At 37.3% G+C, this 23,957-nt stretch overlaps 1 protein-coding gene across 1 annotated transcript in view; it reads left to right on the top strand.

Moving 5' to 3' along the window:
* Positions 1 to 23,957, top strand: part of LOC101112928 (TAF5-like RNA polymerase II p300/CBP-associated factor-associated factor 65 kDa subunit 5L) — a 137,048-nt gene that overhangs the window by 39,623 nt on the left and 73,468 nt on the right. Inside the window, 2 exon segments of the mRNA XM_042235695.2 lie at positions 17,066 to 17,141; positions 19,500 to 19,597. Of these exon segments, the coding sequence (XP_042091629.1) occupies positions 17,066 to 17,141; positions 19,500 to 19,597 (174 nt within the window).

Genomic DNA, 23,957 nt, shown 5'->3' on the forward strand with positions numbered 1-23,957 from the left:
AACATTCATCCAAGTAAAACACTATATACCTATGAAAAAAAGTTTAAAAATAATAATCCATTAATCAGATGTCCATCAAAAGGTGAATGCATAAACTGTGATATGTAAATACAATGTAATATTATGCAGCAACGTATGTATATTTCAAAATAGGGACTAAAGAGAGACACTGAAGAATTCCTACTGAGTAAAGTCCCGGGTTTGAAAAAAAAATGTACATTGTTAGAATAGAAAAAAAAAGCAGAATAGTAGTTCCCAGGAGCACACAGGAGATGCTCAGTCACGTTGGCTGCTCATGTCATGAGAGGAGGTAAGTTCCTAGGTGTTAAAGATTAGTACACTCATTTCAAATTGGTTAGTCCAAGGGAGTCGAAGGAAGACTTGCATTCAGAGTCTAATCATATATAAATATCCAAATGTGAATCAGCGCTCGATTAAGTACTTCCTTTAATTTTTCTAGAGTTAAGGAGGCAATGGTGTTTGGCACTCCTACTCTTTCAGGAGGAATAACGGAGGCAAAGACAAGTCCATTATGTGACAGTGACACTGAGGATTATTTGTGATGTAACAAAACGAAATGACCCCGTAACATATCCCAGGAAATACCTCGTTGTATAATGCTACTTTTAGGCAATTGCAGAGAACATACTCATATCACTCAAGGGAATAACTTACACCATCTATGGTTTTCAAGCTTTCAGCACTCTCTGCAATTAATTTTGAAGACTCACTCACATATATAATGTGTTTGACAGTGTATTATGAATCCTACCTGTGTTTCAGTGTGCTTTCTCATTTTCAAATAAATTAATTAGAATAACAAATATATAGCATATATAAAACATCAGTGTTCTATTACTTAGTAAATCATCCCTTGCTTTGAAACAAATGTGCATATTTCTTTAAAATATATGGAACTCAATTACTATTCAACAATAGTGTAGGAGGGATTAAAGAGATCTGAATCTGTACCTGACCAATCAGGAAACTATGAATAGTATAAGCCATCTCCTTGGAAATGCATCTTCCCTTGGGGGCTGATTCCTGCATACATACAGAGGAGTTAATCATTTGCCATTGGCAAGAAACAAATAACAGCCATCTTCACACTGACATATAGTGTCTATCGCTCTATGGATTTTTCAAAGTAAATAGATTCAAGCTCTATCAGAATGAAGGCTTAGAAAATAATAATCACAGATTCTACTCTTTAAAGTCATTTGTCCTCTTGCTCCTGATTTTCATCAATTCTCTGTAATTTTCACCCACTCTGTCTTGGGATCATGAGTTATCATTGGTTGCCACCAGAACACTCCAGGGTAATTTGTCTTATTGAAACATGGTTTGGCCTCATGGCTGTGAATAATCATTCACTCTCTAATATATTATATATTCTCTAAAATTCTTTCATGCTAAGGACAACATAATGCTGTCCTGGAACTGATGAGCCCAGGATTTAATGGTTTCTTGTGGTTTGAAAAGTTAGTTTAATACAGTTAGTTAGTTTAATACAGTTAGTTTAATACGTTCAAATTTTTTTCTTAATTTGCACCAGATTAAATGGATCTTCTGAAAATTAAATAGTTAATCTATATATTGTATATGAATAAGAATCACTTTGGTGCATACAGAAGTCAGGACAGGTCTGGAAGTGGCAATGGAGTAGATCAATTCAGTTCAGTTCAGTTGTCCAGTCATGTCCGACTCTTTGCGACCCCATGGACTGCAGCACGCCAGGCTTCCTTGTCCATCACCAACTCCCAAAGCCTGCTCAAACTCATGTCCATTGAGTCAGTGATGCCATCCCACCATCTCATCCTCTGTCATCCCCTTCTCCTCCCTCCTTCAAGCTTTCCCAGCATCAGGGTCTTTTCCAATGAGTCAGCTCTTCACATCAGGTGGCCAAAGTATTGGGGTTTCACCATCAGTGTCAGTCCTTCCAATGAATACTCAGGGCTGATTTCCTTTAGGATGGACTGGTTTGATCTTTCTGCAGTCCAAGGGATGCTCAAGAGTCTTCTCCAACACCACAGTTCAAAACGTCAGCTCTTTAGCATTCAGCTTTCTTTATGGTCCAACCGTCATATATGTGACCACTGGAAAAACCATAGCTTTGACTAGACAGACCTTTGTTGGCAAAGTAATGTCTCTGCTTTTTAATATGCTGTCTAGATTGGTAATAGCTTTCCTTCCAAGGAGCAAGTGTATTTTAATTTCATGGCTGCAGTCACCTTCTTCAGTGATTTTGGAGCCCAAGAAAATAAAGTCTGTCACTGTTTCCATTGTTTCCCCATCTATTTGCCATGAAGTGATGGGACCAGATGCCATGATCTTTGTTTTTTGAATGTTGAGTTTTAAGTGAACTTTTTCACTCTCCTCTTTCACTTTCATCACGTGGTTCTTCAGTTTCTCTTCACTTTCTGCCATAAGGGGGTGTCATCTGCATATCTGAGGTTATTGATATTTCTTACAGCAATCTTGATTCCAGCTTGTGCTTCTTCCAGCCCAGCATTTCTCATGATGTACTCTGCATATAAGTTAAATAAGCAGGCTGACAGTATAAACCCTGATGTACTCTTTCCCCAATTTGGAACCAGTCTGTTGTTCCATGCCCAGTTCTAACTATTGCTTCTTGAAATCTGTATACAGATTTCTCAGGAGGTAGGTCAGGTGGTCTGATAGTCCTGTCTTTTTCAGTATTTTCCACAGTTTGTTGTGATCCACACAGTCAAAGTCTTTGGCATAGTCAATAAAGCAGAAGCAGAAGTTTTTCTGAGGTCTCCTACTTTTTCCATGATCCAGCGGATGTTGGCAATTTGATCTCTGGTTCCTCTGCCTTTTCTAAATCCAGTTTGGACATCTGAAGTTCTCAGTTCCTGTACTGTTGAAGCCTTGCTTGAAGAATTTTGAGCATTACTTTGGAGTAGATAAAACTCCTGAGTTGAATATGGCTACCTTTTCCTCTTTTTTTTCCTGATGAATTTAGTTCTGCTGAGAATAAGGTGATTTGAAGGATTGTCACTTTGCTGATTCTAAAAGACATAACAATGCGGTTTTTGGTCTGCTAACACTCCAGTATTTAAACAGCGATATAACAAACATCTTAATATGCTTTAAATGGCATTCCTGTCCTTTCAACATATGACAGCAGTTCAAAATTTCAATAGTAACAACACTGTATGATAGTGGTGGGGGAGACCCTGGCCAAGTTTGAGGTCCATTTTATGGTTTTGATAGTGTGAAATGTACTTACAACATAATAGTATTTTATTCTGATTAATTGACCTTTTTGGGTAGCTAGCCTTTTAAAAGGAAGATAGCTTTTACAAAGCACTTGTAAAATTATATTTAAAATACTTATGGACATCAATATAATTTCTTTAAGGCAACTGGTGAGTTAAATGCAAACATATCAGAAACATAAGGATTGAATATTCCTCAAAGTACACATGGGCTCAAGAATTAAGAGCAGTAATGTTTGGAAAAACCTGTCTTGGGGGTTCTGCCAAAAATAAAACATTTAAAAAGTAGTTTGAATATTTTCAGCAACATTAATTACTAGGCAACTATGGCAATGCCTATTTTAATTACAAAACACACTACCATGTTAATAGTAGGCAAATTCCATTCAACATGAATTTCCAATGGGCATGATATTTACCAGAATCAACTGCTGACATCATATAGGTATATCCCCTTGTCACTAATAACAACCACCAGTAGGACTGTGGGATTATGATAATCATTGTAATTTGCAATGGGTAGAAGTAGCTAACAGTTCCAATAATTTTCAGGTTCTCATCAGAAGCTCTTGTCTTCACATTGAGGTCTTAAGAGGAGCTAGAAACAGTGCTTGCAGTGGCAACTCCCTGGTGGGGTAACTAAGCAGGAAGATGAACATAAGTGTTTCTATTTGGAGTATTATATTTAATGTTGTATCAGGTTAAGCATTCTTTTTATTTTTTTATTGAAGGATAATTGCTTTACAGAATTTTGTTGTTTTCTGTCAAACTTCAACATGAATCAGCCACAGGTATACATATATCCCGTCCTTTTTGAACCTCCCTTCCATCTCCCTCCCCACCCCACCCCTTGAGGTAGATACAGAGCGCCTGTTTGAGTTTCCTGAGACATACAGCAAATTCCCATTGGCTATCTATTTTACATATGGTAATGTAAACTTCCATGTTACTCTTTCCACACATCTCACCCTCTCCTCCCCTCTCCCCATGTACATAAGTCTATTCTCTATCTCTGTTTCTCCACTGTTTCCCTGTAAGTAAATTCTTCAGCACCATTTTTCTAGATTCTGTATATATGCGTTAGAATGCAATGTTTATCTTTTTCTTTCTGACTCACTTCACTCTGTATAATAGGTTCTAGGTTCATCCACCTATAATGTATTATTGCCACTAGGAAGCACACAAAACCAGATATGTTTTTTGATTTGAGAACCAAGAGAAGAAGACCTGGATTTTCTGCTCTCAAGTTTTGTGTCCTTGTGTAAGCTACTTAAGTCCTATGAAACTTTCAACAGATTTTCTACCAAATAAGGTCAACAATCTGTGCAGAACAGAGTTTTTCACGGTTTAACAATGACATCTGAACTGTGCCTAGCAGAGTGCCAGGGCACATAGGAGAGTGCTCAGTCAATGGATGCTGGTGTCATTAGATGAGTTAAGTTTCTAGGTGTTAAAAATCAGTCCACTCCTTTCAAATTGATTACATTTGATATATTATTTAAGTTATCAATAAATATATATGGTATAATAATTAGAGATTATCCACTAAATATTAGTAATTATTATACTGCATAAAGTCATTTGGCTATTTTAAGTATTAAAATTACATCATAAAATTATGCAATAATTATCTAGTATGAACATTTTTGAGACTGTCACTTTAACAGGGTTCTATTTTTCAGGCCCATTAATGAGAATGAGTAAATAGGCTACCTCAGATATTTACTACTGGAGATGAAAAAGGGAGGTGAGTTTATTATGTTTACAAATATTGTTATTGAGTTCATAGATTTTCCCTGGATCTGTTTATGCTATTTTTATATTTAGATACAGTTATACATTTTCAGTTTGTCAGGCAATCATTAATTCAAATAAGCCTTTAGTCTCTACAATGCATATTGGCACAATATACTCCCCCTCACACACACAAACACAACTTCATTTCCTATGATTAGCATCCTCACTGACATACCAATTAAACAGCTCTTACAGTGATTTAAAATACACATGAAGTGAGCTGAAGAAAATACTTAGTCTTCCAACCAACAATCACATGACTCCCATATTAATGCAATCTTTACTTCTGAGAAATAGCTAAAGAAATTATCTGCAGAGAATTTTTAACACCCAGGAGATTTTACATGTGAATTATACTGGGGTTGTAATTTACTTATTGTAGCACCCTTTCTCATCAGAAATCTCTGATCTATAACAAAGTTTTGATTCATGGTAGCTAATTTATAGTTTTTAAAAGAGAAGAAAACAAGAGAGTGAAAATGACATCTTAGAATTTTTTGCATTCACTCACTTGGGAACCAGTTGATTCAGATGCAATTGAACTGAATACACAAATGAACTGGGCCTAACATGGCCTATAGGAGTGCATTTTTTTAAAAAATGTGTCTCAGTGTATTGAAAACCCTTTAGTGCAAGGTAGGGGGTTCTCTGTCTTTTTCAAACCATGACCCCACATTCAGGCACACACAAGCAGCTCTCTTCAGATGTGCCGAAGAATCTTTTGTTCTCCCGGCTTCTCCAAAGATCTGCTCACAGAATCCTACAGTGAGACACAGAGGATGTCATGGGAATTAGCACAAAGGTTATGGGGTGCTCCTGGCACATGAAGAGGTCCTCACTGCAAGTGACAGAACAAATCCACTTCAACAGAAGGGAGGTCAGCGCCTGGGAATGGGTTGCAGCCCTGTGACACCCCTCACCCTGATAAGTTGCAACCCAAGGACCCTGAGATTGAGAATCTCCACGTCAGTGGCACCAGTTCCCCGGCTATGGGTCCTGTGATGGTCCCCCAGCATGTGCTTAATTGCTGTTCAAGAAACACTTTGCAGCTGGCAACACAAAGCGTATGGGATGACCCTCCATTCTCTTGTATTAACTGTCTTCAGCTTCTGAAGAGAAGTAGCCTTGGGCCTCTTGTGAATACGGTCACAACGTATAAATGTGCATCAGAGAGAGGCAGCCCAGGTGTGTGCTTGGGCTTCCTGTCTTCTTTCACTTATGTATGTATGTATATGTGTATTTATTCATTTCCTTTTCTAAACAGGATTTCTCCTGAGAATTAAGTCTAGCACCTGTGGTGCCTCAGTATTTCAACAGGACGCGTGGGAGTGATCAGGGCTCAGGCAGTGGGAGTGGGAGGTCAGCTCCAGATGCTTTTTCTGGAGGTTTGATTGCAGGTAAGATCACCCCAGTTTGCATTTCCACTGTGCTTATTTCTAACCCAATCACTTTCTTTCCTCGATATTAGCAGTGTTTATGGAGGTGTTAAAAACATGTCTTCATGTAAACCATGGCTGGTAAAGCAGAAACCTGTCTTGGACTCATTATATTTATATATTCAAAGCAAGTCATTACTTGGTGGTTAAAACAAACGACTTTATTTCCCGTATAGTTTATTATTTTGTACTGAGGGTCTCTCTCATACTTTTTTTTTTACATAACAAAATTTTTTCTTTTATCTTCCATAAGAGTTAGGGCTAGAATTTCCTTATAGTTGGGATGTGACTAGAAAGAAATTTTTTAAAAATCTGAAATTTTTATATCAGGATTGTGACTCTGTAGAGCCGTCTGAGAAAGGAGGGCAGTTGCATGCTCTTCATTGTAGAAGGAGGGAAACAGCTTTTAAAATCTATTTCATATGCACTTAGAGATGAATACCCACATTGCTTTTTCCTTCTGATTCTTGGCTAGCTCCTAGCCACGTTAGACTTTTGTGTTTCTCTGTTCTCAGGATTCCTTTCTTCATTTTCTTTTTTGAGCAGGGGAATCTTTCTCTAAATGAGTAATTCAGATTTCAAATTTAGTACATTACTGTGCAACCACATCTGGTAGAAAAGACTTCACCAAAACTGGTGATGTAATTATATGTTAATTTATTTATGGAGTTATTAATAGGCTCAGAATTTTCAGCCTAAAGGGACCGTGTGACTCTCCAGTTCTTGTGATAGCTACTATTCTTTACTTCACTCTGCAGTTCTACTGTGGTGCTTTACTAATAAGGATTTTCCTGTAATTTAACTCAAAAAGAAGTCTGAAAATATAAAACCACAGAGGTATACCCAGTAGTCGTTAGGCAATTCGTTTGAAGTTGATGCTGAAGAATTGCCCCTTATATATCTCTCTGCTTTCTCAGATACCATAATAGACAATAAGTCTTGTTTAGGAGTTCCCATACTTTTATGATTTTTCACTGCATGCTGAAATCTTTGATACATATTTTTTCTTCCTTTCTGGAAATAAATATACTTGGAATGGAAATATTAAATCTGTTCATCATAACACAGACACTCTGAGCAAAGTTCTTTCCTCAAAGCATGACACTTGGGGAGAGCAGAAATTCCTGGGATTTGCTTTATAGGTGAATACCTGCACTGTTATCAGTGGAAGTAAAATAGTCAGTGGACCACATGGAGATGTACTTACCTAGATAAGACAAAGGAAGGCACCAACAAAGAGATGAGGTTATTAAGAGATACTGTTGCACAAGCAGTACTCTGAATTCAGAATCAAATAAAGAATTACTAAAGAACCTTCTTATATTTTGCAGTTTGTCTTTTGTCTTTACATTTTGACTCTATTTTTACCTTATTAAAAATCTTCCCCAAATTTGGTAGTCCTCTTAACAAATAATAAACATTAAAAAGAAATATGGTTTATATGTCAAGTTATTCAGTGACTGAATTTAAGTGGGACTTAGCTAAGAGTCTACAAATACCTCTGTCTTACCTATAGCAGTGAAGATGGGGTGGGAATCTCTTTAAGGACTCTGTTTACTAGCAGGTATGTATAGAAACTAATATTCTTAATGCATATTTAGGGTCCATTATCAAGGTGTGTGTTCAAATAATTTAACAGATTCTTTCCACAGAATCTAGTATACAAATCCAAGTCCTTAGGATTTTAACTTAGAAGTGGGCCTACTTTGTGAAAATGAAAAACAGATCACTTTAAACTGTGAAGAGATACACAAATACAAACATCAATCATCATTACCCTCATCATTGCTATTACTTATTTCTCCTCAATTTACAAAGCCCTTTTCCATGAACATTTTCTCCATTAGTAACTATTTACTTGATAAAATTATTTTGGGACTTGTGTTTGCAGTCAAAAGGGAGGAACTCAGATCAGACTGATCCTCTTTCCCCATAAGTAATAATAAATAAATGCAAATCACTTTTAGTACTGGTTTTCAAGACACTGGACATCAGGCAAGAAAGGACATTTATTTCTGAGAAATGGCAAACAAAGGTGGTAAGTCCTATGATTTCTCAAGATCACTAACTTGTGGGAGTTTCTAGGCTGTAGCACAGAGAGGTCAATTTCCTGAGTTAAGGAGATGGCTTTTAGAATTCAGGAAAACCAGTACAATTAAAATTTTCAGAACCAAGTACTTAAGGGAGTCTCCATGAATATTCAGCAAAGTGTTGATCTGCCCATAAAACCAGGAGAAGATCCATTCAAAGAGATTATAAAGAAGAACATGGTTCCTATACAGGGCTGGAAGTAGTTCCTATTACTATCAGTGGGGCACTGTGTAGAGTATTCAGAAAGGTCTTTACTCGGTAACAGGAAATAATTAAGCACAGACAAAAAAATCTGATCTCACCAATAAATGCTAAAATTAAGACCAAAAGGTGCACACGGTTGCCAAATAACTGCATCCCACAATACAGCTCAAGAAGTTTACCAGAAGAAAAAACATATCAAGTACCAATAAAGGTAAAGTTTCTAATATCTGGCATCCAAAGCTACAAATCACACAAAGAAACAGGAAAATATGGCCATAATAAAAAGAAAAAATCAATCATCTGAAACTAACCAAAAACTGATGCAGAATTAGAATTAGTATACAAGAACATAAAACAGCTATTTTAGCTATATTCCATAAGCTCAGAAGGTTTAGTAGAAACATTAAAATATGAATTAAAAAACTCAAATCAAACTTCTAGAGGTTAAAATTACAAGTGAGGCTAAAAATATGCTGGGTAGTATTAATGACAGATTAGACAACTTAAGGACAGAACAACAGAAACAATCCAAAAGGAAATCAAAGAAAAATACAACAAATTTAAAAAGAACATCAAGTAGCCTAACACACATCTAATTAGAGACTTTCATAGAAAAGAAGTCATTGGTGGTGTTTATTCACTAAATTGTGTCTGACTCTTCACAACCCCATGAACTGTTGCCTGCTAGGTTCCTCTGTTCATGGGATTTCCCAGGCAAAAATACCGGAGTGGGTTGCCATTTCCTTCTCTAAGGGATCTTCCTGACCCAGGGATTGAACCCACGTCTCCTGCATTGGCAGGCAGATTCCTTACCACTGGGCCATCTGGGAGGTCCATATAGAAAAGAAGAAGGGGAACCCAAAAAGATGATCCAAGAAACAGTGGCAGAAATTTTTCTAAATATAATGAAAGTTATAAGCCCATAAATGCAGGAATGGCAATCCACTCCAGCACTCTTGCCTGGAAAATCCCATGGACAGAGGAGCCTGATAGGCTACAGTCCATGGGGTCACAAAGAGTCAGACATGACTGAGCAACTTCACTTTCACTTTCAAAAATCATCAAGCACAGGAAACATGAAGAAAATTACACCAAATCATATTATATCCAAATTTATGAAAATCAATAAAGAAAGAAAATCTTAAAGTATCTAGAGGAAAAAGTCACCTTAATTTCATAAGCATCTAGGTAAGAATTATACAACATTTCTCCTCAGACACAATCCAAACATGCAGATAGTGAAGAATCAAAGTACTGAAAGATAAATCAAAAGCAAAAGAAATACCATTTCAGACCCTTTTTGAATTATAGATAATAAACCAATAGAGAAGATAAAGTTGAGGTGTTGTTGTTCAGTCAATAGGTTGTGCCCAACTCTTCGCAACGCCAGGGACTACAGCACATCAGGCTTCCCTGTCCTTTACTATCTCTCGGAGTTTGCTCAAATTCATGACCCTTGACTCAGTGATGCTATCTAACCATTTCAGAACGCACAACTGATACACAAGACGGCAATGAAAGAAATAAAAAAGAAATAGAGGAGACCAATATAAAAATAGTGAAAAAATAGGTTTAATCTAAACATGTCAATAATGAGGTAAGTATAAATGGTTCAGACATCCCACTAAAAGAAAGTATGAGAGATCAAATGTAAAACAAGTTTATGCTGACTAAAAAGACACAGCCAGTTAAAAGCTAAAAGGATAAAAAAGACATACTATTCTAACACTAATAAAAAGAAATCTATAGTGATTTTAATATGATCAGATTAAGTAAACTTCAGAGCAAAGAATATTACCTGAGAAAAAGAAAGTCATTCTTCCATAATGATAAAGAGGTTGGCTTTTGTTAGAAAACATTATAGTCATAAATATCTATGTGCCTGATGATGACATTTTAAATAACCAAAGCAAAAGTTTATACAACTTCAAGGAGAAATAGATAAATCTAAAATAATAGCTAGAGAATTCAACAGACTTCTCTCGATCATTAATCAAAAAACCAGAGAAAAACCAGTAAGGATAGAAACAAAACAAAATTATCAATCCATATATTTTAAACTGATACTTTAACAACAGTAAAATACATATTATTTTAAAACACGTGGAACATATGTCAAGGTAGGTCATGTTCTGAGCCTTAAAAATTTAAATAAATTTAAATAATTTAAGGCTAACAAAGTATTCTTTCTGACCATCACTGGATTATAACAGGAGGAAATAACATAAAGATCTTTGGAAAATCTACCATATACTTGGAAACTAAACAGCACACTCCTAAATAAGAAGAAACCAAACGGGGAATGACAATATTTCAATTAAATGAAAATAAAAACAGAAACTTTCTAAACCAAATAAAGGACATTTACGATAATCCCAAAATTAATATTTTACTTGATAATTAAATAAATACTAAATCCTTCTCACTAAGATCAGAAACAAAGCATTTTCATTCTTACCATTTCTCCTTAAAATTTGCCTAGAAGGTCTTGCTAGTGTAGTAATGTAAATGTAAATAAGTAAATAAATAATGAACACCCAGGTTGAAAAGAAAGAAATATAATTTTACTAAGGAATTAGATGAACAAATCTATGGTAATTTCAATGGAACTTATAAAATAAAGAACTAAAACTAAAAACTGTATTTAGCAAAGTTGCAAGATACCATCAGTTCACTTCAGGCAAGGCAAGGCAAGGCTATGGTTTTTCCAGCAGTCATGCATAGATGCGAGAGTTGGATTATGAAGAAGGCTGAGTGCCGAAGAATTGATGCTTTTGAACTGTGGTGTTGGAGAAGACTCCTCTTGAGAGTCCCTTGGACTGCAAGGAGATCAACCAGTCCATCCTAAAGGAGATCAGCCCTAGGTGTTCTTTGGAAGGGATGATGCTGAAGCTGAAACGCCAGTACTTTGGCCACCTCATGCGAAGAGTTGACTCATTGGAAAAACTCCGATGCTGGGAGGGATTGGGGGCAGGAGGAGAAGGGGACGACCGAGGATGAGATGGCTGGATGGCATCACTGACTCGATGGACATGAGTTTGAGTGCACCCCGGGAGTTGGTGATGGACAGGGAGGCCTGGTGTGCTGCGATTCATGGGGTCGCAAAGAGTTGGACACGAGTTGGGAAGAGTTGGACATGAGTTGGGAAGATCTCCTGGAAAAAATTAACTACCCACTCCGGAATTCTTGCCTGGAGAATTGCATGGACAAAGGAGCCTGGTGGACTATAGTCCATGGGCTCGCAGAGAGTAGGAGACAACTGAGCCACTAACATTTTCACTTTCTTTCATTTTCAAAGATCTAGAGTATCCAAAAACTTTGAAAAACAAAAAAGTCAAAAGATTAATACCACCTGGTTTAATTATAATGAATGGTAATTGAGACAGCATGACACAGGTGTAAAGATAAATACACCAAAGGAACAGAATATCATCCAGAAACAAAACATGCATACATACATGTGAACATCTGGTTTTTACAAAGATGCCAAGTCAATTCAGTGAAGAAAATATAGGCTTTTCAACAAGTGATTCTGGAGCAACTGGATGTCTCTGTGCAAAAATAAGTAACTGATTTACTTCTTGTACCACAGACAAAAATAAACACAATATGAATCACAGACCTAAAGGTAAAATAAAAGACAACAATACTTTTGGACAAAAACATAGGATAAGGGAAGTAGTGGAGAGTACTATAAACTAAGAATTTGTAAGGTGCATGAATAAATTATAAAGAAATGGATAAATTCACTATCTTAATCATACTGGTTTCGTGTGTGTATGTCAAAGTAACAAATTGTAATGTTTAATTATGGGCAGTTGATTGTATGTCAATTATACTTCAATAAGTCTGTTAAAACATGTTTTGTTTTAGGAAGTCACAGAGAATAGGAAAGAACTAATGATTATTAAACACTTATTGAATTCAACTCCTTCATTATGATTTAAGTTATCCTTGATAACAGCGATTGATATTATTTTTTCAAACATAAGTAAAATGAAGCTCTAAAAGACAAGATATAATTCTCAAAAATACTCATTTATGATAATAAGATAATACTCATTCAGATAATAAGAATTTAAATGCACAGATCTTTGATAAATTTAGCTTTTTTATTACTGAGATGGGATAAAAAGAGCATCATGGTAATCCAACTGGGAAGAACTGAGCTGAAGTTTCAGTTCTGCATTTGCCTACTTTGTGAACTTGGCTAATTACTTAACTAGCCTAAAGATGTTGAGGGAATGTATGAAAAAACAATAGCATTAGTCTCAGAAAGTTTGAGAATTACATTAAATAAGGTATGTAAAGGTACAATAATATATCTAGTTGCCTTAACAAAGCAAAACCACAGAGTGGTTGGCTTAAACAACATAAATTTAGCTCTGACAGCTCCAGCGGCAGCAAGTTTGGTGTCTCTGAGGTCTCCTTCTGCGGCTTACAGATGTGTGCCTCCTTGTTGTGTCCTCACATGGATTTTCTCTGTGGATATTTACCCCTAGTGTCAGGTCCTTTAGTTGTAAAGACACTATTCATTTATGACCTCATTTCACCTTAATTGCCTCTTTAAAGCTTCATCTCCAAACAAGTCATATTGTAAGTTAAGGTTTCAACATATGAGTTTGGGGGTGGGGAGTGAAAGCGAAAGTCACTCAGCCATGTCCAATTCTTTGCAGGCCCATGGACTATGGCCCACCAGGCTCCTCTGTCCATGAAATTCTCCAGGCAAGAATACTGGAGTGGGTTGCCATCCCCTTCTCCAGGGGATCTTCCTAACCCAGGGATTGAACCAGGGTCTCCTGCATTGCAGGCAGATTGTTTACCATCTGAACCACCAGGGAAGTCCAGGGCAGGGGTGGGTGTGTGGACACAATTCAGACTATAACAATATCCAAGCATGGAAATTGGTCTAGGATACCTCTTGCATTTTCATATTCCTTTTCCCCCCAAAGACAATTACCATTCTTGGTTCTAAACTTACACCCCTTACACAATGTTCCTAAATGTTATTAAAGTTGTTACAACCTGAAGCCAACATACCTCAAATGGATTTTAAACTCTTGAAAACTAAAACAATTTTCGGTTACCAAGTCAGTGAGCAGAACAAGGGAGAAAGTGTAGATATGCAATTACTTCATTTATTGGCACTGGTTCCAGAAAACAGAAGAAAAACTGGATGAAATGTACTTAGATTCTTCTTCAAGCTTTCAGTTCAGTTCAGTCACTCAGTCGTGTCCAACTCTTTGTGACTCCATGAACCGCAGCATGCCAGGCCTCCCAGTCCTTCACCAACTCCCAGAGTTTACACAAACTCATGTCCACTGAGTTGGGGATCCATCTAACCATCTCATCCTCTGTCGTCCCCTTCTCCTTCTGCCTTCAATCTTTCCCAACATCAGGGTCTTTTCAAAAGAGTCAGCTCTTCAGATCAGGTGGCCAAAGTATTGGAATTTCAGCTTCAACATCAGTCCTTCCAATGAATACCCAGAGCTGATCTCCTTTAGGATGGACTGGTTGGATCTCCTTGCAGTCCAAGGGAATCTCGAGAGTCTTCTCCAACACCACAGTTCAAAAGAAGCAATTCTTCAGCACTCAGCTTTCTTCATAGTCCAACTCTCACATCCATACATGACCACAGGAAAAACCATAGCCTTGACTATACGGACCTTTGTTGGCAAAGTAATGTCTCTGCTTTTTAATATGCTGTCTAGATTGGTCATAACTTTCCTTCCAAGGAGTAAGCACCTCTTAATTTCATGGCTGCAATCACTATCTGCAGTGATTTTGGAGCCCCCCCAAAATAAAGTCTGACACTGTTTCCACTGTATCCCCATCTATTTCCCACGAAGTGATGGGACCGGATACCATGATCTTAGTTTTTTGAATGTTGAGCTTTAAGCCAACTTTTTCACTCTCCTCTTTCACTTTCATCAAGAGGCTCTTTAGTTCTTCTTCACTTTCTGCCATAAGGGTGGTGTCATCTGCATATCTGACGTTTTTGATATTTCTCCCGGCAATCTTGGTTCTAGCTTGTGCTTCTTCCAGCCCAGCCTTTCTCATGATGTACTCTGCATATACGTTAAATAAGCAGGGTGACCACATACAGCCTTGATGTACTCCTTTTCCTATTTGGAACCAGTCTGTTGTTCCATGTCCAGTTCTAACTGTTGCTTCCTGACCTGCATATAGGTTTCTCAAGAGGCAGGTCAGGTGGTCTGTATTCCCATCTCTTTCAGAATTTTCCACAGTTGATTGTGATCCACACACTCAAAGGCTTTGGCATAGTCAATAAAGGAGAAATAGATGTTTTTCTGGAACTCTCTTGCTTTTTTGATGATCCACCGAATGTTGACAATTTGATCTCTGGTTCCTCTGCCTTTTCTGAAACCAGCTTGAACATCTGGAAGTTCACAGTTCACGTATTGCTGAAGCCTGGCTTGGAGAATTTTGAGCATTACTTTACTAGCGTGTAAGATGAGTGCAAATGTGCAGTAATTTGAGCATTCTTTGGGACTGCCTTTCTTTGGGATTGAAATGAAAACTGACCTTTTCTAGTCCTGTGGCCACTGCTGAGTTTTCCAAATGCGCTGGCATATTGAGTGCAGCACTTTCACAGCATCATCTTTCAGGATTTGAAATAGCTCAACTGGAATTCCATCACCTCCACTAGCTTTGTTCGTAGCGATGCTTCCTAAGGCCCACTTGACTTCACATTCCAGGATGTCTGGCTCTAGGTGAGTGATCACACCATCATGATTATCTGGGTTGTGAAGATCTTTTTGTATAGTTCTTTTGTGTATTCTTGCCACCTCTTCTTAATATCTTCTGCTTCTATTATGTCCATACCATTTCTGTCCTTTTTTGAGCCCATCTTTGCATAAAATGTTCCCTTGGGGTATCTAATTTTCTTAAAGAGCTCTCTAGTCTTTCCTAGTCTATTGTTTTCCTCTATTTCTTTTCATTGATTCCTGAGGAAGGCTTCCTTATCTCTCCTTGCTATTCTTTGGAACTCTGCATTCAAATGGGTATATCTTTCCTTTTCTACTTTGCTTTTTGCATCTCTTCTTTTCAGAGCTATTTGTAAGGCCTCCTCAGACAGCCATTTTGCTTTTTTTGCAATTCTTTTTCTGGGGGATTTTCTTGATCCCTGTCTCCTGTACAATGTCACGAACCTCCATCCACAGTTCATCAGGCACTTTGCCTATCAGGTCTAGTCCCTTAAATCTATTTCTCACTTCCACTGTATAATCATGAAGGATTTCATTTAGGTCATACCTGAATGGTTTAGTGGTTTTCCCCAATTTCTTTTCCCCAATTTCTTCAATTTAAATCTGAATTTGGAAATAAGGATTTCATGATCTGAGCCACACAGTCAGCTCCTAGTCTTATTTTTGCTCACTGTATAGAGCTTTTCCATCTGATGCCCATGTGTAGAGTCTTCTCTTGTGTTGTTGGAAGAGGATGTTTGCTATGACCAATGCATTCTCTTGACAAAACTCTATTAGCCTTTGCCCTGCTTCATTCTGTACTCCAAATTTGCCTGTTACTCCCAAGTATTTATTGACTTCCTACTTTTGCATTCCAGTCCTCTATAATGAAAAGGACACCTTTTTTGGGTGTTAGTTCTAAAAGGTCTTGTAGCTCTTCATAGAACCATTCAACTTTTGCTTCTCCAGCATTACTGGTCAGGGAATAGACTTGGATAACCGTGATATTGAATGGTTTGCCTTGGAAACGAACAGAGCCAGATGGAAACTATGTTCATTATTGAAATTACTATTTCTTCATCTGCAGATTTGTCATTTAATTTTTTCTATATTAATTTTTGTTTTATTATTTATCTGCAGTGGTGGGGTGGGGTCACACTGAGCAAGGAAAGTTGGGCAGCTCAAAATGTCTTAGTCAAATTAACTTGATTTTGGTTAACCTGGTTTTGTGCTTATGAGAATTCAAAAAAATTAAATTCGACATTCTACAGTTCTGATACAGCCATTTTCTTAAGCCTTTGTCAACTTGCACACTGTTGGTGCTTCCTAGACTGTGCTAGTGTTAAAGAATCTTTGCAGGAAACACAAGAGATTAGGGTTTGGTACCTCAGGAAGATCCCTGGAGAAGGAAATGGCTCCCCACTCCAGTATTCCTGCCTGGGAAACCCAACGGACAGAAGAGCCTGGTGGGCTATAGTCCCTGGGGTTATAAAGAGTCAAACATGACTAAGCATGCATGCATATATAATTTTTTAACTTAACACATTCTACTTCTAAATAATGCTGATGTCTGCCTCTTTTATGATAGATCCCTCTCTCTCATCAATGTATCAATAGTTCCTCCAAATTCCCTTACGGATATCAGTGACAAGAAGCTGGCATCTGTAAGGACTGGGACTGAGTGTTCTGATTTCTTCTCCCACTCCTGGATATTTAAACTGTTTAGAAAAGTATTCAAACTGATAGAAAAATTATTCAAACTGATAGAAAAGTATTCAAAATACTTGTCAGAGGTATATTTGGATATGATCTACAAAGCTGTTTCAAAAATCCCATGAACTGTAAGCCACTGTAGAATTACATGTTAATAGTTCTCAATTGAAGTGTCCCATGTGAGGATGGAGAATTTCAACCTTTTCAGAAACCTGTTGGTGAATTGAATCAAGGGTTCAATAAGAAGCATTTTTGTTTATTATTTATAATTTTAAACTTTTGCCAAATTTGTGGTGCCTTAACTGACTTAAATATATGTGGTATTACTTAGTTTCAGTACATTCAGAAGGTCACATTTTCTCTTGTATTTACAAAGTCAGGATTTGAAAATCAATGTTAATATGACACATGAATCTCTTAAGTCATTAAAAATAGTATTTCTTTATGATTATTTTATAATTATATTTTGCTTTAGTCAATATAGGCTTATGAAATTACAAGTGGGAGATTATAGCATGTTCACCCTTCAAATATATTGTTGACACACTAAAAGAAACTTAATTTAAAATAATATTTGGTAGTAAAAGTTCCAGGAAAAGCAAAGTGTGTTAGAGTCTTTCATGATCCTCTTTGAATAATGGTAAAGTTCGTTATTTTTTTTTTTCTTTTTCTCTTTTGCAACTTAGTATTTATTTGAATATGTCTGGGAAAATCATTGCCCATGCTTGTGATAGAAAGTTTTCTTGGTACATCAGAAAACCAACGAGTTTAGTGTTTCCTCTCTTTCAAGACTAAGGAGACTAATGTTGAATTAAAGCAAAAACACAAACTTTGCATGAGCCATCCTTCCTTCTATGTTTGTGTGTATCAAACCGCAAGCATCAGTTTGGAGTTGAGGAGGTGTGGATCAAATCCTAAAGATTCCCCAAGCTGTTTACTCTAGGGAGACCTGAAATGTCAGACTCTATGTCGTCTCAGTTATCATAGCCATCTTGCTACAGACCACGTAACCTATGAGGGCTGCTGCCATGAAAACCCATAAATGTTCCATTTCTATGAATAGCATCTCTCCAATTAAAGCCATCTTTACTAAGTCAGCTCATTTTCAGACAGAAATATCGATTAACTCACCTATAGTCAGTACATAGAAGCATTCCTTAATGAGAATTATAATGACCTCTGAACTCTGCTCTTTAACCTTGTAATATACTCTCTCAGTTTTTGGTTAAGTGGTCCAGTGTCATATCACTAGAGATAGAAAGACACTCTAGTTCTTTATTGTTGACATGAGAATGCACAGAAGACACACTCAAAGCCTCATTTTAATGGGGATTTGAGTTGGGAGCGGTGAGCAAAAAGGTCACTTCTACAGAATGCTTTCTGTTGTTTGACAGGGCCCTGCTAATCAACTGAACATTACTGGGCAGGGGGTGCATTTGTCCATCAAATAATATTGTCAGTAAGGAGACATACTATTAAAAAACCACAGATTGAACTTTCAAACTAACAGTTATTTAAGTTGCGTAATTCTCTATGACAATGAATATATTATTTACAGTATTCCCCAAAATAACTTCCAACTGCCAGATACAACCCTAGGTTACTGTTCAGGAACTGGATACCATGCCATTAAATTAACACTGAAAATTCATGCGCTGGACAATTAAGTCAGCATATCAACCCAATGCATCCTTCTCTCACTTCACCTATCACAGATTTGATCACCATTTGATATATAAGGCATTGCTGACACAGCTTGCTATGATGCCGGTTTACCAAAGAGATTAGAAAATTTGTTTAGAGAGTGCACACACTTCTTCAAAGATAAATGCACACCAGAGAAAATCCTAACAGCTTTTAATTTCCATGCTTTTCAGTTTTATTGTTGTAAATGCAACTGTTTATAGGACTAATGACACAGGCTGGCTCTGTCAAGTCAATTACACCAGTAGGCAGTTGGATCAGATTCTTTACTCATGTTCCATTTACACTATGTAGATGTCTGATATTTGACTAAATTGAATTGCTCCAGAGCGCCATGGTGCTTTCCATACTCTGCATCTCCGAGCACTTTACAGAACAATGAAATAAATGATAATACGCTAGACACAGGATGGTGACTGTGCACAAGCATGTGAGGCCAGAGCTAGGCAGTGAGTAATAGTCAATCAGCAGCTGGGTTTGTTATATTAGATGCTTCAGCGATGGCAGTATTCCATGAGAGGAACCTGCTCATTGTGTGTGTGTGTATATGTGTGTGTGTGTGTGTGCTTCGATTTTTAGTTTATTATTGCTTGTTTGTTTTATAGGGTAGAGAGGAAGTGGGGTCAGTGAACGGGAAAAAGGAGAGATTTGTGATGTCAAATGCTCATATTAGTGACGGTACAGCAGGAGCATCTGGACTCTGGTAACGTGTGGACAGATGCTGAGCCGGCTCCCCACACACTCCTAAATGCCAGAGCACTTTGCTGCTGACCCACATCTAAGCATGCAATTCTGGTAATGAGACACCTAGTGTGCAGAGATCTTGATGGTCCCAATTGATGCCAAATTGTGGGAAGATGCACAGTGCAGGGAGGGCTCTTTAGGGGTCTGTGACTTGCTCACTCATTGCCTTCAGGAAATATGCCATGATATTGTCATAAACTGTCGAGTTCTGAAATGTGGACCAGACACACTAATCCCAATAGCAAACCTCGAGCAAGCAGTAACGTTCATCATGATACATAAAGAACTGGAGACCTGGGGACATTCATTTGTTTGCTCTAGAGTACCTGGCATTAGAATTTGAACCCAGATCTGTCTAAACCAAATCATATTCTTTTAAAACTCTGTCACTCAGCTTCTCCTACAAGCATATTATTGTGCAAAACTTGGTTGTTTTTTAGGGCCAGAGCCTTGATAAAACTCACAGCAACATTTTCAAAGAACTAGTCATAACATTTGTTAATTTATTATTTTATCAATTCAAATTAGATCTTATTTTTAAATTAATTTTCTTCCCTTGTTGTTGAGATGTAACTGATATACAGCATTGTATAAGTTTTAGCTGTATAGCAGCATGGTTTGATTTGCACATATCACAGAATAATTACCACAATATGTTTAGGGACCATTCACATTAATTTTATTTTTTAGCATTTCTGCCCTAAAGTATAGTGTCAAAAAATAACCTGTTGAATAATAGTAAAATATCCTAACATAACATATCTTGAAAAGAATTAAATAATCTAGACTCAACTAGAAAGCTCTCATTTGGGAACTGAAATTCAACAATCAATTTGTAATTAATACTACTGATAGGAAGAAGTCACTTACTAAGTTTTCAGATTTTTATAATCCTAAGTATGTATGTAACGAGGTCATCAATGTAAACAGACAAATCTGGGGATGTTCATTCTATGGGTGTTCATCAATCTTGGGCTATCATTTATCTGTTAGTTTGAGCTAAATAAAGAACAATATAATCACCTTAACAATAATAGAAGAAAACCAAAGCAATTTTTTTTTCCACTCTCTCACAAGGAAACAAGGGGTGTGACCTTCCTCCTTTCCTATTTCTATCTACTGGAGGCCTTGCTAACTTTCTTTCTCCAGTGTATTTTCACCATCTTCCATGTATTTCCAAGGGACGACAGTCCTGGAAATGACCTGCCAAGGAGAGGAAGCAGTTTGCACCAGACTTGTAAGGCCCAGGAAGAACACATGTAAGGCTTACAATTTCAGTGTCCCCTCTCTCCCATCACCTTAAAAATAAGCTCAGTCTGAGAGACCTAAGATCTCACTTCACACTAATCCCTTTCTCTCTTTGCTGACCTATCAGTTAAAGTTTTATATAAAGAAATATTTAGAAAGCCACGACCACAGCCCAAGTCCTGTGTTGGGCCCTTACAAGGAATAGCAACCCTATAGACCATAGGCTGCCAGGCTCCTCTGTCCATGGGATTCTCTAGGCAAGAATACTGGAGCATGAAGTTGTCATGCTCCCCTCCAGGGGATCTTCCCGACCCAGGGATCAAACACACATCTCTCACATATCCTGCACTGGCAGACAGGTTCTTTAGCATTAGTGCTACCTGGGAAGCCCAATGTATTGATAGTCATTTTAATAAAACTCCTCAGGAAGTTTAGTTAAGAGCTATAATTTTTGCATCAGTTAAAAGCATGGTGAAAAAGTGTGCTTTAAATAAACACAAGATTTATCACCATTACATATTCAAAAAATTTAAAAGCTATATAATGATGTGATTTGGCATGGGTTGATATATTTTAATAACCACCTTTTCATTTCCAAATGAAGAGCGATAAACAAAATATATTAAACATAAATTTTAATCTTCTGCAGTAATCTGCTGAGTAAATTTGTGAATATGGCTTTATCTCTTTGCTTTCATTTTTCTGTTTCCAAAACTCAACACAGTTTGTGGAAGTTTCATGATAGGTTATAAAATAAGAACCTTCAGTAAAAACCTAGTAAAATTTCTAAATAATAAAGAAATGTCTCAAACAAACTGTCATTAATCCTCGAGATTTGTTGCTACTTAATAATTGTCTCAGATACTAGGACAATCTGGGAAAAAAAGATTAAAAAATGGTTTTTAAATGCATTATGGCAATTGTGAACATTAATAATTGAAAACATATTTTTTGAGTTTGCAAAACAAAGACATCTAGAATAATATGAGATCTAAATAAAGCTGAGAGAACTGTCCTGAGTTCACAGAAGCCAAGGAATTCAATAGCATTGATGACAAAACAGCCACCAATAAAAATTGAAAACTGGCTTGGAACTAAACACCATGTCCTAGCACCTCTGAAAAGGGAGTATTTCATTATTTTGCAGATGACGAGACTGGTTTAGTGAGGCAAAGTACCTTCTCCAAGGACATCTGACTAGCAAATTTAGGAGAAAGAATTTGTTTTCCTTATTCCAAGCCCAAGTTATCAGTTCATTTGTTCCATCCTCAAAAAATTTATTTTCTTTATCAAAAAACTAATCAGATAATTTATTTTTAAAAAGCAAGTAAAATTTATGATCCAGGTTTTCCCTCTACTTATTGATGCCCAGCAATTCCTGAGAGTAGGAGAATGGTGCAGCATTGCTCTTTCCAATATACTGAGGAGGTAGTACTGAATCCTGTTGAAGCCAGCAGACCCAGGGTTCAGACTGTCAGAAGATAAATGTTGGTTTTACCACTTACTAGCTGTGTTATGTTGGGCATCTTGTATGACCTGTGTTTGTACTACTGTTATCTGTATAAAGGAGGCCATAAGAGTTCTGATCACAGCAAACACTCTCTTCCAACAGCACAAGAGACAACTCTACACATGGATATCACCAGATGATCAATACTGAAATCAGATTGATTATATTCTTTGCAGCCAAATGGAGAAGCTCTATACAGTCAGCAAAAATAAGACCTGGGGCTGACTGTGACTCAGATCATCAGCTCCTTATTGCAAAACTTCAGGCTTAAATTGAAGACAGTAGAGAAAACCACTAGACCAATCAGGTAATACCTAAATCAAATCCCTTAAGATAATACAGTGGAGATAATAAATAGATTCAAGGGATTAGATATGGTAGAGTGCCTGAAGAACTATGGATAGAGTTTGTAACATTGTACAGGAGGCAGTGACCAAAACCATCTCAAAGAAAAAGAAATGCAAGAAGGCAAAGTGGTTGTCTGAGGAACCCTTGCAAATAGATGAGGAAAGAAGCAAAAGGCAAAGGAGAAAGGGGAAGATACACCCAACTGAATGCAGAGTTCCAAAGAACAGCAAGGAGAGATAAGAGGTGTTCTTAAGTGAACAGTGCAACGAAATAGAGGAAAGCAATAAAATGGGAATAACTAGACCTCTTCAAGAAAATTGGCAATACCAAGGGAACATTTCGTGCAAAGATGGGCACAAGAAAGACAGAAATGGCAAGGACCTAAGAGAAGCAGAAGAGATTAAAAAGAGGTGGCAAGAATACACAGAAGAACTATACAAAAAAGGTCTTATTGACCCAGATAACCACGATGGTTTGATCACTCACTTAGAGCTGACATATTAGAGTGTGAAGTCAAGTGGGCTTTAGGAAGCATTAGTACAAACAAAGCTAGCAGGGGTGATGGAATAGCAGCTGAGCTATCCTAAAAGATGATGTTGTTAAAGTGCTGCATTCAAATATGCCAGCAAATTTGGAAAACTTAGCAATGGTCACAGGACTGGAAAAGGTCAGTTTTCATTCCAAACCCAAAGAAAGGCAATGCCAAGGAAACTTCAAACTACCATTCAATTGTGTTCATTTCACATGCTAGTGAGGTAATGCTCAAAATCCTTCAAGCTAAACTCCAACAGTATGTGAAGTAAGAACTTCTAGATGTACAAGCTGGATTTAGAAAAGGCAGAAGAAGCAGAGATCAAATTGCCAACATCCACTGCATCACAGAGAAAGCAAGGGAATTCCAGAAAAACATCTACTTCTGCTTCATTGACTACACTAAAGCCTTTAACTGTGTGGATCACAACAAACCGGAAAATTCTTAAAGAGATGGGAATACCAGACCACCTTACCATGTACCTCCTGGAACATGGAACAATGCGCTGGTTCAAAACTGGGAAATGAGTACATCAAGGCTCTGTATTGTCACCCTGCTTATTTAACTTACATATGGAGTAAGGGTTAGTCACTCAGTTATGCCCAATTCTTTGCAACCCCATGGACTGCAGCCAACCAGGCTCCTCTGTCCATGGGATTTTCCAGGCAAGAATACTGGAGT

Source organism: Ovis aries, chromosome 18 (genome assembly GCF_016772045.2).
Source record: "Ovis aries strain OAR_USU_Benz2616 breed Rambouillet chromosome 18, ARS-UI_Ramb_v3.0, whole genome shotgun sequence".
Lineage (NCBI taxonomy): Eukaryota > Metazoa > Chordata > Mammalia > Artiodactyla > Bovidae > Ovis > Ovis aries.